The 19,141-nt window shown below is 34.8% G+C and overlaps 2 protein-coding genes across 2 annotated transcripts; one reads left to right on the forward strand and one right to left on the reverse strand.

The window, feature by feature from the left end:
• Positions 1-2,336: 2,336 nt before the first annotated feature.
• Positions 2,337-5,895, forward strand: LOC109216802 (2-alkenal reductase (NADP(+)-dependent)-like). Its single transcript, XM_019380997.1, has 5 exons — positions 2,337-2,722; positions 3,606-3,783; positions 4,080-4,246; positions 4,315-4,397; positions 5,106-5,895. Exons 1-5 carry the CDS (start codon positions 2,474-2,476, stop codon positions 5,482-5,484), a joined length of 1,056 nt encoding a protein of 351 aa, XP_019236542.1. The 5' UTR covers positions 2,337-2,473; the 3' UTR covers positions 5,485-5,895.
• Positions 5,896-6,028: 133 nt separating this feature from the next.
• On the reverse strand, positions 6,029-8,185 carry LOC109216801 (flavonoid 3'-monooxygenase-like). Its single transcript, XM_019380996.1, has 2 exons — positions 6,959-8,185; positions 6,029-6,872 (listed from the first exon to the last, which is right to left on the reverse strand). The coding sequence occupies exons 1-2, from the start codon at positions 7,847-7,849 to the stop codon at positions 6,237-6,239; spliced, it is 1,527 nt and encodes a 508-aa protein (XP_019236541.1). The 5' UTR covers positions 7,850-8,185; the 3' UTR covers positions 6,029-6,236.
• Between the last annotated feature and the right edge of the window lie 10,956 nt (positions 8,186-19,141).

Below are 19,141 nucleotides of genomic sequence, written 5' to 3' on the forward strand. Positions count from 1 at the left end.
TTTTGAGTTTTGGAGATTTGTAAATTATCGAATTTTACATTTACTTATGAAATGTAATTTAACTATTGAAGATGTTTATTCATTGATAATTACCAAAAAAAAAAAAAGAAGATGTTTATTCATTTGTGTAGTTCTTTTATCGAAGACGTCATTTCTCTCGTGTAAATTTTTCTTTAATAGAGTGTATGTGATTCTCTAAACAAAAAATATTACTATTAATTTTACCTATGATTAATTTTAATATATAAGAAAGGATATGATTCCACTAGTAGAAATGTTGTTTTACTTGTATTGCTAATAATAGAGATGTGATATATTGTTCAAAATGTTGATTCTATTTGTTTCTTGATATATAAAAGACGTAATTTTCAAATTTTTAAATCAGAAACCTATTAAGTTGACATGAATAAATTTGGAAGAGATCAAACCGAACCGAATATACAATTCTAACAAAAATCATAGTCAAGGGGTACATTAAAGTAAATATGGCACCTGCCACCTTCAATTCCTTGATTCACCATGCTAGTTATCTATGCAGGTTATACGATTAAAATAAATATCGAGTTTGCCAAATTTAAATTGGTCTATTTGAAAATCTTAAACTGAACATTGTCTACTTTAATATCTCGACTCTGGTGACTCGTATTAACTCTTTTCACCTCGTTGCTTACATTTTGTATTTTGCGAAAGAATTTTCCATCTAACATATAGAAACAGAAGAAAAAAAAAAAGAAGAAAAAGAATGACAGATTGAAATGATAGAATCTCATGCAAATTATAATGTTCTATAAGTTCTCTTTGGACTCTTCTCTTTATCAAAGTCCTTGTCATCATAACTCTTCTCTTTATTAAAACTGTTCATGAAACCTGGGAATTATGTGGTTATAATACCCCTCACCATCATAAAACACCTCAATGGCTCACAAATATAAGAGACCTTAATACTCCCAACTTATTCCCTTATCTTTCTTGGATAGAATTTCTTTTGTCATTTGGAATATTTGAATCAACCGAAATAAAAATAATATAGAGAACTCTTCCCTTAATTTCTAACCTTAGAAGTTCAATTATGTTAGCGATTGAATACAAGCTTCTGAAAAGGGAAAGATCCACTATTCAGACCCATGGAATCAACGTTGCATGGCATAAACCTAAATATTGATGGTGCTTTTAGTGAAAGAGACAATTTAGCAATGGCCATTGGATAATGGGTTTTCAACGTCGATGTCCAGTCTCATCAACACTCCAATCAGAGTTAGAAGCGCTCAAGGAAAGTCTTAACATAGCCATGACCAATGGATTTACTCGACTAGTTATAGAAACAGATTCAACGGAGGTAATCATAGCTTTACATCAAGGAAATGAATCTCATTATATGATTGTTTGTTCTTGCAGGCAGTTAACACACCAGCTGAAGTACCCAACAATCCAACATAACTTTTGAGATGGAAACCAAGTAGCTCATAAGCTAGCGAAGGAAGCTCTCAACAATCCAAAGGAACATCTACTACTGAATAGGCCACCTTCTTATATTATAAATAAGCTGGAAGCAGATAGATTTGGCTATGTATATTTTGTTAAGAATCTAACTACCGAAGTTTGCAATAATTAATCTTGCCAACTTTGAATATTAACGTCCTTAAGACTACTAGTATCTATGGCAATATAACAAACAATATTCCGTAGATATAATATATATATTTCCTGTTTGTCAACCAAAAAAAAAAAAAGTCCTTGTCGGTTGTCTATTGTTTGTTTCTATTTTCCTCTTAAAATCTTCTCATATAAATATACTTTTACCTTTTTCCCTTTCCTAAGAAAATGCAAAATATCTCCAATATTATAATATTCATTCAACAACTAACTGCTTGACTTCTGACATCTGTAGCTGCAAATAATTGAAACTACAGTTCATGCACGTGCCTTTGCAATAAAGTTTCCTTAATAATACTCATTTCGTTCGGAGTATATGAAAAAAAAAGGCTTTTGACGTATACTATATTGTTAATGTTGTATATATAGCTATAGCCCATACAATTTTTTTATTAAAAATTAAATAAATAAAATAAAATTTTAAAGTTAAATTATCTTAAATATATTATTTCTTTTTGAATTAGCTAATAAGTAAATTATATCAAGTAAATTTGAAACAGAGAGTTGCCACCTTTTTTTAATTTGTCATTAAGCTTTTATATGCTCGGGTTTTGATTAATTCGAGTTCCCATCTAAATAAACCCATTTTGTGAGAGTAATCCTACCAAAAAACACTTTATTTTAGAGCTTGAATCCGAAATTTTTAATTAAGATAATAATTAACACCTACCACAACCGTCCATCGGTGGTCAAACAGTTGCAACTTGCAAAAACTCGAAGTCCACCTACTGTGGTTGGCATTAAAATAAGCTTCATTCTAAAAGGGCAGCTGCTGTACACAGTTTAAACAGAAAGGAACAAAGAAAGAATTAGAGGAAGAATGGAAGCTGAGTATTCAAGTACGATGTTACCAAACAAGCAAGTTTTGTTCAAGAATTATGTTGAAGGGTATCCAAAAGAGAGTGATTTTGAGCTTAGAAGTACAATGATAAGTTCTCAGATTCCTCAAGGATCAAAGGGTTTGTTTGTTAAGAATCTTTACTTGGGTTGTGACCCTTACATGCGACACAAGATGTCTCTTCATGAATCTAAGGATGTTTCTTTGCTTACCTCATTCAAACCTGGTTCTGTAAGTAAATTTTCTTGACATTTTGCTCGTTAGATTCTTGAATGTTGTTCCAAGGCTTGTTTGGTTGGGTGGCAAATTAACCCTTAATTTATGCTGATTTGATTTGGATTCTTGCCTGTGTGATTTCCCTTTTGAATTTGAATAACTTTGAGGCCATTGCTTGGTGCTGCAAATGTCATAAAGTTGGCAGGAACTGATTTTCAGAAGGGGCATTATGTTTGAGTGATTACTGGTTGAGAAGACTATAGGTAGATTCCTAATTTAGTCCATTTACTTGAAATTTTACCAATGGATTCTTGAAGGCTGTTAATTTGGATTCCTGGGTTACTTCTCAGATCTAGAGTTAAAAAATATGCAGAACATCTAATATTTTTTTATTTTTGTTTGAATAAAATTGGCATGTGATGAGTTTTAATGGAGTAAAGTAGTCTAGGATTCATATAGTCGACTCCAGCTTGTTTAGCGCGGTAGTTGTTGTTGTTTGATTCTTGAGTTCTGTTGGGGCCTGGGGGATGGAGGAGGCGGTGGGGCAAAATTGACCCTTAACTTTTGCTGTTTCAATTTGGATTCTTGCCTGTGTTTTTCCAATTTGAATTTGGATTATTGGGCTTCTTGTGCCAAAGCTCATACATTAAGCAACTGCATATTTTCAATGATTAACTGGAAAAATTATAGCTTCTTCATTATTAAGTCTGTTTTCTTCACATATTTTCAACGTATTCTTGAATGATGCTTTTTATTATTTTTGGCTTAATGGGTGAGTTGACTATTTTATTGGGGGGGGGGGGGGGGGGGGGAGTTGAACAAATTAACCCATAATTTTGCTTTTTTTGCTTTGAAGTCTTGATAGTGATATCCCCTTTTCAATTTTGATAACTTTTAGGTAATTACTGGACTTGGGGTGTCAAAAGTTATTAAATCAGCAAATGCAGATTTCGAGGAGGGAGATTATATCTGGGGAATGACTGGTTGGGAAGACTATAGCTTGATTCTTAATCCGGATGGGCTTTTCAAGATCAAATATACAGATGTGCCACTCTCATACTATGCTGGAATTCTAGGTACCAATTTCTATTCACATTTCTTAATTATATGCCCTAAACCCTCCTGTCCCTTTTTATCTAGTAGGTAGTCGCTTGCTTCTTGGTTGTGGTATGAAAAGGTTGCTCATTGAAACTATTACTTCCGGTTTCAAGTAATGTAAGTCATTTTGTCAATGCTGGAGAATTTAGGGTTTGTTAACCTAATTGAAAATTTCAAAAACATGGATTTCCAAATTAGGAGTTTTACGCAAGAGAAAATGGACTATTTGCAGATTCTTGTTCGTGATAATAACAAGGTGATTTCATCATAACAGGTATGCCAGGACTCGCTGCCTATATTGGCTTTTATAATGTATGCTCTGCTAAGGAAGGGGATATAGTCTATGTCTCCTCCGCAGCAGGAGGGGTTGGTCAGCTAGTTGGACAATTCGCGAAAATGAAAGGTTGCTATGTTGTTGGAAGTGCTAGTACTGATGAAAAGGTAACAGTCCTCTGTTGCTTTAATATGTAATTGGGCATTATTAAAGGCGTGCTGCACTTGTTTTGCAGGTAAATCTTTTAAAATCGGAACTTGGCTTCGATGATGCTTTTAACTACAAAGAAGGAGACGATTTTGCTGGAGCCTTGAAAAGGTTTGTAATTGCTATGATCTTCTTTTAGAGTTCAAGTATATCTAATTTACTCGTGTCTTGCTAATGGGGACACTGAAACACGTAGAATAAGCTCAGGCGAGCTCCTCTACACACAATTGGTGAAATTAATTATCGAGTTTTATGAGTCTGAAGCTAGTGGATTACTATGTTAAATTTGGGTCAAGGGAAGAAATACTTGATGCAATTCACTTTTCTGTGGAATGATTTCTGTATCTGCCTGTCGCTGCATGTTGAAATTAATTATCGATTTTATGAGTCTGAAACCAGTACTTTACAATGTTATTTAAGGGGAGAATTTCTTTTCTTTTCTGTGGAATGATATGTTTCTTCATCTATCTATCACTGCAAAATGAGGGAACTTTCTAAAGGGTATTGACAAAAATTGAAGACAGTCATCAAATTAATGTGTCTGAAACTAGTACTTTACTATGTTAAAGTTGGGTTAGGGGAGAAATGCAAATTACTTTTCTCAGAAATGATATGTTAGTTCATCTGTCTGTTATGGCAGAATGAAGGCACTTCCACAGGGCATTGATAAATGCTGAAATTAATTATCGAATTTTATGAGTCTGAATCTGAAAGTAGTACTTTACTAAACTTAATTTGGTCACGGAGAAATGCTTTTTGCAAAATCACTTTTCTGTTGAATGATATGTTTCTTCAACTGTCTGTCTTTGCAAAATGAAGGCACTTTCCTAAGGGAATTGATGTTTACTTTGAGAACGTTGGAGGAAATATGCTGGATGAGGTGCTCTTGCACATGAATCTCTATGGTAGGATTACAGTTTCTGGGATGATCTCTCAGTACAATTTAAAGAAACCAGATGGTATCCACAACTTGTTTTGCCTTATCACAAAGAGATTACGGATGGAAGGTTTCTCCGAGCTTGACTTCCGACACAAGGTTCCAGAATACCTCGAGTTTGTTATTCAGCTTATAAGAGAGAAAAAGCTGGTTTTTGTAGAAGACATTGCTGAGGGTTTGGAGAACGCTGCATCAGCTTTCGTTGGTATTTATCACGGGCGAAATGTCGGAAAGCAGATTATCCAGGTTTCAACTGACTGAGAACTCGCAAAAAAAATTTCTGTAGCTCATTCATCCTTCTTATAATCTGTTGTCAAAGAAATATGCTGAGGATATTGATGCAGTCCTCCTTTTTGAATAAACTGTTTTATTGGTTTCCTTGTTTTTGAAATCTTGCGAGTTTTAAATTATAATGATATGTAAGAGTGAGGATTGTATCTGAGAAGCCAAAAGAATGGAGAAGAATTTTGAACCATGAAAGAAGTGGTTAAACAGTTAAAATTAACAAGGATTTGGGCTTCTCTGCCATGTAATAATTGATTGAAAGACCACATATGAGACGAAATCTTCTAGTCAAGTACGTCGTCCTGGTTTAAAATTGTATGCTGTATGCTTTTAAAGTGGAAGAGTATTCAGCTTGGAGTCTGAAGATAAAAGTAGTCCTTCAGTTGTTATTGCATTCCACTTATGTTGAAAAGTAAACTAACTTTTGGTCTTTTTTTTTTATTTTCTCTTTGTGGTGAGAAAGTGGAGCGATGGCTGTGGGACTATTGGAAGTTCTTGTCAAATAAAATACTAAAGCAAATTAGATATAACAACTAACTCTTTTTTATTCATAGATGTCTTCTTTTGTTCTTGAATAAACTAATTCAGAAAACAGAAATAGACAAAAATCTAAAAGTTCTTCACTTTTGAGTGTACTCCAATATCTTAGGCATAGGTTCCTTCCTATGACAACTATCCTCTATTTCTTGGAGGAATTAAGATATAGCTATAACAGGAAGCACTTAGGATCAAGTGATAGGGGAATAGAGATTTGAAGACAGTCTAGGTTCCAAGATCACAGGAACAGGAAACTTAGGATGTGTAGTGAGCCCATAATGTTCTTCCACACTTATGTCTTCTGGCTTCAGACCTTCAGGTAATTTCCAGTTGAATCCATGCAACATGTTTGCTAACGTTGCTCGGATAACCTTAAGTCCAAGGCTGTAGCCAGGACACCTCCTTCGCCCCGAGCCAAAAGGCAAGAAAGCAAAGTTATGTCCATCCATGTCAATATCCTTCTCTAAGAACCTCTCTGGAAGAAACTCTTCTGCTCTATCCCAGTACTTTGGGTCCTTTCCAATGGTCCAAACATTCACCAGAACGGTCGTTCCTTTCTCTATGTCATAACCAGCCACGTTACAATCTTCGATAGCACAATGCGGTGCTAGCATAGTTCCTAGAGGATGTAACCTTAGTGTTTCCTTGAGAATTGCTTCAATGTAAGGTAGCTGTGAGCAATCTTTCTCTTCTACCCATCTTTCCTTCCCGACAACCCGGTCAAGCTCTTCGGTTGCCTTCTCAATAACCCTTGGCTGTCTAAGAAGTTCTTGAAATGCCCATTGCACTGCTGCTGTCAAGCTATCTGTTCCTCCAGTTAGTAAATCCTGCCATAGTCCAACAAGGTTAGCATTTTATCTAAAACAAGAGAAAATATTGAGAAATTATTTTATAACCCTAGTTAGGAACTAACCTGCATTAACCCTTTGACACAGTCATTAGTGAGTTTGACTTCCAGATTAGGGTCTTCAGCCATCTTCAACAAGACATCAACCATGTCCTTTGGGACAAAGTTGTTCTCTTCATTCTTCTTAGCCCTGTGGTCATCTAGCACAATGTTGTGGAACTTATCAAAAGTTCTTTTCAAAGCCTTCATCTGTTTCACATAGCCTTGTAGGTCCAAGAAGCTGAGCCATGGAATCCAATCTCCAATGTTGAAAGCACCATTAAGTAAGAACCATTGATCTACCAGGTGCTGCAAATCTTCTATTCTAACTGTTGATTCACCAAAATAGTTGTTGCTCAAAACCATCCTTGTCATGCTGCAGAGGCTAAATCGCGACAAATGGTCTTTGAGAAAAAATGGCTTTCCAGCAAGGGAATTCAGCTGGGAAATCAAAGCCTGCCTTTCTTCAACACGAATGTACTCGAACGAGTCTAGCCTTTTCGGAGTAAATATCTGGTTGAGGTAAATTCGTCGTGCTTGGCGCCAATAGGGACCATAGGGTGCCCATGTCATGTCACAATAGTTATAGCTTGTATACTTTCCACCAGCTAGCATAGGACGGGAGGCGAAATTGGCATCATGTATTTTTAAAAACTGTTTTGCCATTTCAGCAGATGAAGCAACTAGAACTGGCTTGGAGCCAAATTTCAGCAGCATCAACTCTCCATATTTTTTGGAAAGCAAGTCAAAAGATTGATGTGGGATAGGACCAAGTAGGTTCAAATTGCCAATGATGGGCCATGGTTTTGGACCTGGTGGTAGTTTCCTGTTAACGGGGCGTCGAGAGGTGATTATTTTACAGAAAAAAGCTAATGCAGATAGCCCTGCCAAGGCTAGAAAAACCCAAGAATTCTCCATTTTAGGTGATGGATAATGAGGGTTGGAGAAGTTTAGTTTAATTTGTTTTGTTGAGAATGGTAATTATTTATAGAAGAAGTAGGTGGGATTTGGAGTGGCACTGAAATTGAGACTTTGACTATTCCAGAAAGTGAAAATGACACTGCCTTGTAGACTTCTATTAAATCATACAACTATGGACCACTCAGAGCACAAGATTTGAAAAGTGAGTACCACTATTTTGTATTATAATTATCTTGTAGTTTCCTCGAAAATCTAGAGTAAATGATATGAAGGAAATTAGTGAATTAGACCACTAAATATTGAACACAGGCCTGTTTCTTTTACGTCTTCTTTTTCACTTACAGTTAAGGTGTTAAAATTATTATTTTGGCTATTCAAGTATATAAAAGATACACTGTTGTATTCTCTAAAATGATCTTTAAACGAAGTTTCTATTTTTTAAAATCTAACGTAAATTATGGAGGGAAAATGCACAAGTACCCCCTGTCCTATACCCGGATTCTCAGTTACACACTTTATCTTTGCAGGATTTTATTACCTCCTAAACTATTATAAAGTGTAATAGACACACCCTTAATTGATGACGTGGCGAGGAGAGTGTGTTCACTCTCTTGAAAGCATGTGAGAGGCAAAATTTAAGTTTAAAACTGACTAGTTTATACAAGTGACAACTTTAAATTGAAAATTATATCATTATTTTAGACTTAATTAATTATTACTATAACTTAGATTGATACTATCTTTTTGTTCTTTTTGTAAATCCAGTCCCTTTTTTTCTTTTTCACCGACTACAAATCCGACTCGCCGGAGCCATCTTAACCAACATCGACAATAAAATCCGCCGTTTTCCTGCAACTTTTTTTAAATGAAGAAATCACCCTCCCTCGTTGCGAGCTTCCAAATAGTACATATGATTCACCGGCATCACACCTTCGTCGATTCCTCGGGCGACCGGAGAACCATAAAACAGATAATTCAAGAACAAAATTCTACCCACACCATTGCTAAAATAATTACCAGATCCACCAAGGTTGAGAACCAACGATGATGAGTCTAACATCATCACCGACATCGAGTTTTCCACCATTACCGGCGACGACGCCTCAATGGTATTGCTCTGGCTCGAACTACGATTTCCATTTACGAATTCACATTCTCCGGCTCTAAAATCGGAAAATAATTTTACATTTGCCGGCGACCATGTATATGAAACTAGAATATAATAAGAAAAAACAGAAGAAGAAAAAAAAAGAATAAAGAAAAAGAATTATTAGTTGGCAGTGCGTGCACAACGCTCTCCATCAAGAATCTGATTGTCCAATTTTAAGGGTGTGTTTATTACACTTTATAATAGTTTAGGGGGATAATAAAAACCTCGCAAAGATAAAGTGTGTAGCTAGAAATTCAGGTATAGAATAGGAGGGGGGGGGGGGGGGAGTACTTATGCATTTTCCCAATTATGGACATGCAGTTTCATCCTTTTCTCCTAAAGATGTTTTTATTTCCTGGGAAAAAAAAAACAGTACTTATGCATTTTCCCAATTATGGACATGCAGTTTCATCCTTTTCTCCTAAAGATGTTTTTATTTCCTGGGATTATATTCTATATTGTTGACACAATTTTAATTTTTTTTTAATATAGGGTTCTTTAAGATTTAATCCATTTTTCACTTCAAGATAAATACGTAATCAAAAGCAATACCGTGCAGTAGTACAAGTACTATCTTATCTAGCCTACTCATAGTTAGAAAGTCATGCACATATTCATAGAAAAACTATATAAAAAGAAAGTGTAGTGCACTAAATTTTCATTGTGCGGAATTTCAAAAAGGGCAGATCAAATTGGATATATTATGTGTATTCTTATCTTGCATTTATTTAAGAGGTTATTTTTATAGTTTAAATTCTACCTACATTCTACACGGCGACAACTCAACTAAAGAAAAATGCATAAGTACCCCTTGACCTATACTTGAATTTTCAACTACACACTTTTTTGGCGGGAATCCTATTATCCCCCTAAACTTATTTTAAATGGAATTATTTGAACCCTTAACGCTGACGTGGTAGAGTGTGTGTATTTCACTCTCCCAAAGGAGAGTGAGAAGCAAGAAAAAATAATTTTCAGATTATTTTTTACCATTTTTTCTTACTTTTTTTTCCTTTTCCTTTTCCTTTTCCTTTTTCTTTGTCTTTTTTCTTTTACTTTTTTTTTTCGTTTCTTCTCTAATTCCGGCGGATATTCATTCGCCGGCGACTTTGTCTAACCGTTTTTCTTCCATTTTTTCTTTTCACACACAAATTAAACTCTCAAAAATATCTATTCATAACAAAGCAAAATACACTCAGATTTGGGGAAAAAAATTCATTATCGGAAAACCTTCCCATGCCGGATAAAAATTACACTTAGATCGGGATAAAAATCTGTCGCCGAAAAAAATGGTGTTTGTGAAATTCCGACGACCAACATTTTATGCCGCCGGTGACCAAAACAAAAGGAAAGAGAATGAAATAACCAAAAAAAAATGAGAATAATAAGAAATAAGAAAAAAAGATAAGAAAAAGAAGAAAGAATAAAAAAAGTACTAAAAATACATGTGGGGGCGTGTGTAGCTCACCACTTGCCAAGAGTTTGGTTATCAGCGTTAAGGGTGCAAATAATTATATTTAAAATAAGTTTAGGGGGGTAATAGAATTCCCGCAAAGAAAAAGTGTGTAGTTGGGAATCCGGGTATAGGTCAGGGGTACTTATGCATTTCCCCTCAATTAACTAAACAATAATTATAATATAAAATTCATAACATCAATACTAATACAATAAGAACCTCTCCTTTCTTGTTTTTGAATAATAAACACCTCATTGATTTCCTCCTTTTAGTTTTTGATCAATACATTAAAAAGAAATTAACAGCCAAAATATTGGTCTTAATTGACCTTGTAAAACTTATTTGACTCTTTCAAAGTATATGTATTTTCTCTCATTTACATAGTTTTTCCTTTTTTTTTTGGTTGAAAAGATGAATATATATATATAATCAAGCTCTTACAGAGCAATTAAGGAGATGCATTAAAGGCATCAGATTTACAATACTAGAAGTAGTACGTAAGGCCCCTGTAGAGGAACCATTAGCAGTAGCAAAAGTAGAAGTAGCCAAAAAACTATTAGAAGTACAAGGTATAGTAGTAGTTAGATTATTACTATTACATAAACTAGACTTAGTTTTAATCATCCTTCTTCGTAGCAGCCCATGTTGATCTTGTTGGTATAAGGATGACACAAAAAGTGGTGGACTTTCAAACAGTAGACAGAGTGCCTTTGCATGCATGTCTCCATAGTTAGCTAGACTATCTGCAACAGTATTTTGCTCTCTGTAGATACTTAGGAGAGGCGGGCTATCCAGCTTTAGTAGTAATAACCTGCAGTCATTAATAATATTAGTGTATTGCATTGTAGTGGAGTTTAACATACCGAGTATGACCTGTGCATCTGTTTCAATGATGAGTGGTTTGAGGTTCTTTTGGACAGCAATTGTCAGTCCCTTGAGCAAAACTAGAAGTTCAGTTTGAATAGATGTTCCAGGTATTGATGTTCCTGCAAAACCTATGATCCAATGTCCTTGTTGATTGCGAAAAAGGCCTCCTATACCATTCTTGATTTGGTTAAGTGAGCAAGATCCATCTATGTTAAGCTTATAAGTATGTATATTTGGGGGGGGGGGGGGGGGCATTTTACATATAATGGTATTGAAGAAGAATTCTTTAATCTGTGATTTGTAAGGTAATAAAATTCTGCAGCCTTTGTAAAGATGGAAGAGATATTTAAGCAACATTTTTTATGATCCATAATATTTTTATTACGTGTAAGCATACAGTATAAGAGTGGTATTTGGAATATTATGTTGTGTAAATTGTAATTGTTGATGTATGAAAACGTAAAAGCATTTTAGAGTAGTATTATGGCATTGTAGAGAATTTGCATTGACTGTGGATATTTTGAGCGTAGTCCAGAGAAGTCTAGCAGGTGGACATTCTAGAAATATATGTTGTAATGTTTCAGGGGCCATATGACACTGAAAACAGATAGAAGAATTAAGGATACCTAATCTGTTGAGATAAGCAGCTGTTGGAAGCCTATTATGGCAAACTAACCATATGAAATGTGATATCTTTGGAGGAATATGTAGTTTCCAAATCCAGTTGTAGCTATCTGGTGGAGTATTTGTTGTAGAATTTATGCTAGTTGTAAAAGAATTGTACATTGATTTTAACCGAAAATATGCCATTTTGTTTGAGACCCCAGGATAGTTGGTCATATGTTGAAGGTTGAAGAGCCATGTAAAAGTTATTAATAAGTGTGTGTAAATGAGTTGGTAAATTGAAGGGTAACATATTGAAATGCCAATTATGACTGTAATAGTAATTTGAAACAGTTTTATTTTCTTCATGTTTTGGAAGTGGTCCATATATGCAGTTACGAATTAAATAATTCTGGCTAATCCAAGGATCCGTCCAGAATTTTACATGTTTTTCTGTGGTTATATTCCATTTAAACCCTAATTTACAGTAGGACCATCCTTGCATAATATTACGCCAAGTTGTTGAGATTTGTTTTTTGTGCAGTCTAGATGGTCGTAAGTAAGCATGTAATAAAACATGTGCCCATAGTTGATTAGGATTTTGAAATAGTCTCCATGCAAGACTTGCATGCAAAGCCTGATTTTTTAAAACTAGATTCTGTATTCCTAACCCTCCTTTCTCAAGAGGTTGTGTGATGGTAGCCCACTTGATTAAATGCAATTTTTTCTTATTAGGAGTTGTGCCCCATAGAAAATTACGTTGGTAACGATTGAGGGAAGTAAGTATATAAGAAGGTATTTTAACATACTGCATAAGATGGTTGGGAAGAGTATTTAGAGTTGAACGAATTAAAGTGGTCCTTCCTGCTTTTGTTAAGAAATTTATTTTCCATCCTGCTATTTTATTTTTAAAATTTTCTATTATGAATTGATAATCCATTTTAGATGGCTTATTAATAAAAATTGGGAATCCTAGGTATTTCCCAAATGTTTTACCCTCATTCATGTGGAAGATTTGTAGTATAGTAGTTCTTATATTAGGTGAGCAATTTTTGGAGAAAAATATTTTTGATTTATCAAAATTGATAGTTTGGCCTGAATGATAAGTAAAATGAGTAATAGTATTGACAATAGCTTGACATGATTTATCTGTAATCTTGATGTAAGAATAATATCATCAGCAAAAATAAGTGGGACAGCTGAGGCCCTTGGTTACCTAGTGAAATTGGTATCCAAGCATGTTAATCAATTGATGTATTAATTTTTCTTGAAAGCATTTCTAAGCATATGATAAATAAATAAGGTGACAATGGGTCTCCCTGTCTAATACCTCGGGTGGGTGTAAAGTAGTCTGTACCATTAATAAAAATTAAAATGGAACTAGTTGTAATACATGACATAATCAGCTTTATAAAGGAGGGTGGGAAATTAAGAGAGCTTAGAGAATAATGTATAAACGACCACTCTAATTTATCAAACATTTTTTCCAAATCCAATTTTAGAAGCATGTTTACATTATTGCCTTTCATTTTTTGGAATTTGGTAATGATTTCTTGCACTATTATAACATTGTCCGCTGCCCTCCTATTTTTCTGGAAGCTAGATTGAGTTGGATGGATTATATGTTCTAGAAGAGGTTTCAGTCTATTCGCAATTATTTTTGTAATAACTTATATATTGTATTACAAAGACTAATTGGTCGATATTGAAAAATAGTGGATGCATTTTTATTTTTGGGTATTAAGCAAATGAAAGTGTTATTAATTGAAGGGTCAATCTGATGTTCATTGAAGACCTAAATTTTACTGAGTTACCAATTATATTCTAATTTTTTTTAATAAAATAAACAATGAAGTCCATCCGGTCCTGGTGCTTTGAGAGGTTTAAATGATTTAATAGCATGTATAATTTCCAGTCTTGCAAAGGGGTTGTTAAACTAGATTGGTTGTTTAAAGTTAAAATATTGAAAGGCTTTAAACCATTATTATTAGGAGAACAGGTTTTCTGAGTTGTAAATAGATATTGATAGTACTGTGTAATATTATTCTTGATGCAAATAGGGTCAGTTATCCAATTTTCTCCTTGATCTTGAATTGCAGTAATACGGTTATGTCTCCTACGATTGATAGTACTAAGGTGGAAGAATTTTGTATTTGCATCCCCATCATTTAACCAGTCAATACGTGACTTTAGTTTCCAAAAATCTTCTTCAAGCTTTAGGATGTTATTAAATTCCACTGTTAGTGTATGTTCTAGATTATGTAAGAAAATGCTTGTTGGATAATTGATAGAGGACTGAATACCACTTAAACGAGCCATTATTTTTTTTTTACGTTTAAAAATATTACCAAAAGTGGATTTATTCCATTCTTGCACTGTAGTAGTGAACTGAGTAATAGCAGGTATCAAGTGTAAATTGTCTAACCATACTTGGTTAATTAAAGATGGAAAAGTGGGCGCGTGAAATCCATATAGTTTCAAGTCTAAATATTTTTTTTCGAGGTAAAGGGAAGTGTTGTAGTTTTAATTTTATAGGACAATGATCTGAATGGGTACGGGGAAGATGTGTAACTAGAGCATTAGGGTATTGTTTAAGCCAGTCATAATTAGCCATAATACGGTCAATACGTTCAAGTATATTACTACTATTATGTCTACCGTTCGTCCATGTATAACGACTACCTTTGTAACCTAAATTAGTGAAATGACAATAATTGATACAGTCTAAAAATTTGTTTGGAAGTTATTAATTGATAAACCACCAAACTTATCATCCACCTCTAGAATCTCATTAAAGTCACCACCAATTAACCAAGGGCCCTTATAGCTATCATACACGCACATTAAATTTTGCCATAAATATTGTCTATTTGCTAAATACTTGCATAGATGGCAGTAAACAAAAATTTAAAAGGATAAGGAAGCACATGAACATGGCAATGTATTTCCTGAGCTGTGGTGGCCACTGGTTCCACATGCAATACATCTGACAACCAGAAGATAGCAATCAATAGCAGCAACCTCGATCATGCCTGTGAAATTAAAATCCTCCTTGACAGTTTGGTGGTTTTGACTGTGAGTTTCCAGCAGTACAACCAAAGACGGCCTATTGTAATCCAGTAATGATCGAAAATTTCTTCTAAAATCATCTGACTGAACACCCTTGCAATTCCAGATAATAAAATTCATATGATTGTTAGTAGGTTCAAGCAATTGGCTGTTCCTTTGACTCCTATGAGTGCTTGTCTGTCCTGGTCGAAGAATAAACGTGGGTAGTAGAAGCATTACATACTTCCCCACTTCTGAATTTGTAGTTGGCCTTAGACGAAATGATGTTGTTAGGAGATTTGGAGGACACCTTATGTATATCTTTCTTTCGTACTCCTCTTTCTGGACAAAGACCCTTATTCCATCTAGACATGCATGAATTGGACGTGTTTCTCTGTTGTAAACGACTGCTGCATCTAGTTCCGTTTGAAAGTTTAGGTCTTGTTCTACTAGATTGGGACTGTGTGGTGGTGATTGGGTGGGTGATGAAACTGGGGTTGGAGGTGGTGGAGGATCCCAGTATGGTTGGATCCATGGAGTGGCAGTATTGGAGTTTGGATAAAAAGGCATTTGAAGAATGTGGGGGTGAAGATGAAGGGATATGGTGTTGGGAGAGGAGGTTGATGGTATGACGCAAGATAAGGAGCCTGTGTCATTGACCAGTGGTACCTTCCGTAAATCTCCATCCCTAATTGCATGCCTTCCATCACTATCTGAGCAAGGTCCCTCGGATGGTTTATAAGAATTTTTACCTCTTAATGGTTAACTTCCATCGTGAAGGTGAGAGCATGACTCTGTAATCCTGTCTCGAGCCAAGAGATGAGCTGTGTTGGTGCATGAGGAGTTTGCATAGTGTAGACAATGGTATTGGGTTCCATTATCAAATGTGGTGGAGGAATGGAGTGAGGAGTGTGGTTGTGTAGCAACCGATGAGTGGACTGGTTGTTTGTGGATTGTTGTCTTCGTAAGTAATTTAGATTTGGAGAGTACATCTTGTGTATTTTGGAACTTGGATAATGGATTGAGTGGATTGTTTGGTGGAATTGGAGTAGTTGTGTCCAGATTTGATAGAAATAGGGGATTGTTTATCAATGGAGGAGAGGGTCGGTTTGAATGATTGATGTTGTGTTAGGGTGTTGGAATGGTTTGAAGAGGTGGGAAAACTATCATTGCCTAGTTGCATGGGAACTACCAAATTAGGGTTAGGCAAATATGATGGGATTATGGCGGATGTGGTATAGTTTGGTAGGTCTTGTATTAGGTTTTGTATGTGTGTTGATGAAGGAGTGTTTGGACAGTGTGGTTGCATGTGTGATTGGCTTACGTGGCCATTTGCATGGCTTTGTAGAGGTATTGAATGAAGACCATTTTTTGATTGGGCCGAGTGAGTAGGCACTTGAGTGTATTTTGAAGATGTTAATTGTGTATCTTCAGCTTGATGAGGCAGTAGATTAGGCTTAGCAAAATCAGTAGTAATTAGTGTAGCAAATTGATTAGTGGTTAAAGTGGATGTTATAGTCTGTTTAGAGTTTGATAGGTTACTAGGTATAGAATTAGGGTTATTAATGATTAATTTTGTAAAAGGAAGAAGATGAGGAGTAATTGATGCATGCTTACCTGAAAAGCTCGTAGGATTAAGAGCTGAAGGAGGTACTTGTTGCAATTGATTTGTAGTGTTGTAATTAGGTTTCATAAAACTTTTTCTCTTTGGAAATTGCACTGTCTTCCATTCTTCCGTTGATGGACTGTGGGGAGGGTTAGGAATGACTGATTTGTTGATATTAGTAGTAACAATATGATGTTCATCTTGAACCTGGTAGGTGCAGACTCTTTGATTATGCCCCATCCGACCACATTTAATACATAGCAAAGTCAATCCTTCATAAAGGATATTTTGCCTATGATTTCCAATATAAACATGGGTTCGTAATGGTTGATCCAACGGTATTTCAACACATAACCTACCATATCTACCTCTTGTTGTTGAAGAGGTACAATTATCCACTGTTAGTAATTTTTCAATTTTATTACCCACTTTCTGAATAATATGAAAATCATAAAATTCAGTAGGTAATTCCGGTAGTCGTAGCCATATAGCAGAATAATTTATTTTTGTTGCCGATGCCATAAACTTTGGTTCCCATTGTCGAACTGATAGAAAGTGATTTAAAATGAACCAAGGGCCATTATGTAAGGCATGATTTTTGTTTTCCTCCTTTTGAAACTTAAGGAGGAAGAAATCTGAACCAAAATCTATGATAGGTAGATTTTTAGTGGGTTGCCATAAGGTATAGATTTTTTGTCGAAGTAGTTGATGTTCTATCTTACGACCATAGACCTTAACAATTACTGCATTTTGCCAAGGTTTATAAATCCTACTTTTTTCTTCCATTGAAAGTGGAATAAAATTAGAGGCATCAATTAGTACCTCCAATTCATCATCAATCATCAGTGTATGGTTTGGAGGTTCATATGCGTTATGAGGTGGATAATTTTCATTTGTAGAGGTTAGGGTATGAAGATATGATTTTGGATTAGAAGGAGTAGGATAGATATTAGGGTCGTGTGTATCAATAATCATGTTTCTTGTTGGATTGGTATTGGAATTTGAGTTTGCATCTGAGTTTGTAGGGATATCTAGGGGTTTGGGGGTTTGAAATTTGAAGAAGCAGGTTGTTGTTGGGAGCAAATAAGGAAAGTCATTTTTTAGATTAATTATGTGTTTTTCACTTTCTTCCAAAGAACCAAAATCTTTCTATAGTCTCTTTTCTCTTCATTACATAGTTTTTGCTTGACTTCTCCACTGGACAATTCTGCCTTGTCTCGCACGAATAAGAAACAAAGCTTGGTGTCACCATACATTTAACATTTTCTCATTAAATGCATATGGAGAAAAATTCCAATTTATTCAAGGAATTCACGTTGAGCCACGGTGAATGAATACTGGCAGAAAACATATATCATATGCATACAAACATAAAGTTTAATAAACTTTAAAAGCAAAATACCTTAAAAACCCCTTAAACTTGACACGGATTATAAGTTACAACCTTAAACTATTCGTGGTCTTAGTTACCCCCCTCAACTTGGCCTTTTGAAAGCCATTAACCCCTTAGACGCTGATGTGCAAAGAGTGTGGGTGCACTCACCTGCCACATGGATTTTTCCTGTATATGTGGCATTTTTTTGAAAAATAAAATAAATTTTTTACCTTTTTAAGTATGTTATTTCTTTAGATAATTTTTTTTTGAATACAATATATAATAAACTTGGATAGAACTAAATTATTTAAGCTAATTTTTTTATTTGGCTAAAATAATAAAGTTTTAGTTAATCTTTTTTGTGAATTTGACCTGAAAATAAAGATTTATATGATCACGCCCAACTCTACTCCTAAAAAGGATAAGCGGTCGCTGCAAATATAATCCGGTCTAAAAGTCCGGAGTCGAATCCCACAGAGAACTAAGGTTTCGCTGTAATTGTTCAATATCGCAAAGAAGACAAATTTGAACAATTTCTAAATTATAATATTAAGATTTTTATATCTAACTAATTAACCAACAAATACTATAAAACGGTAAAATTATCAACTAACGAGACAAAGGTTTGGAGACTAAATTAAGGAGGTCTAGAGTTATGATTTCCCCAATTGTTGATTTCATTAGTTGTATGTTTCTTATAGCTTTGACTTAGTTGCCTCTATCAATCATGAACTCTCCAGCTATCATAAATCTCTCTCAAGCAATTATGATAATTTACTAGACGCACTCTCTCAAGCTACGCTAGCTAGATTCACATTACAGTTCACTTAGATCGCACCCGAGGTATCGTTATCTCTAATCCAACCTCTAAACCCTCGGTTATAACTCTCGCCTATACTCCGGGAGTGATGTTGTTCAAACAACTACCTAAATATGCACTCTCTCTCAAGCAGATACATAATAAATAGGAATGGCTAATTGAGGATCCTTTCAATTAACCACAATCAAAATGTAGTTGAACAAATAGAGATAAACAACCAATTCAAAACTATATTAATATAACAACCAAATCATCCCCAACGGGTTCCATCAAAACCCTAGAAAATAAATTAGCTATTCATAATAGTATGTAAAACTACAATACTAAAAATCATAACCAACAACGAAAAAATAGGAAGAAGAAG

The sequence above is a fragment of the Nicotiana attenuata genome, unplaced genomic scaffold (assembly GCF_001879085.1).
Source record: "Nicotiana attenuata strain UT unplaced genomic scaffold, NIATTr2, whole genome shotgun sequence".
Classification (NCBI taxonomy): domain Eukaryota; kingdom Viridiplantae; phylum Streptophyta; class Magnoliopsida; order Solanales; family Solanaceae; genus Nicotiana; species Nicotiana attenuata.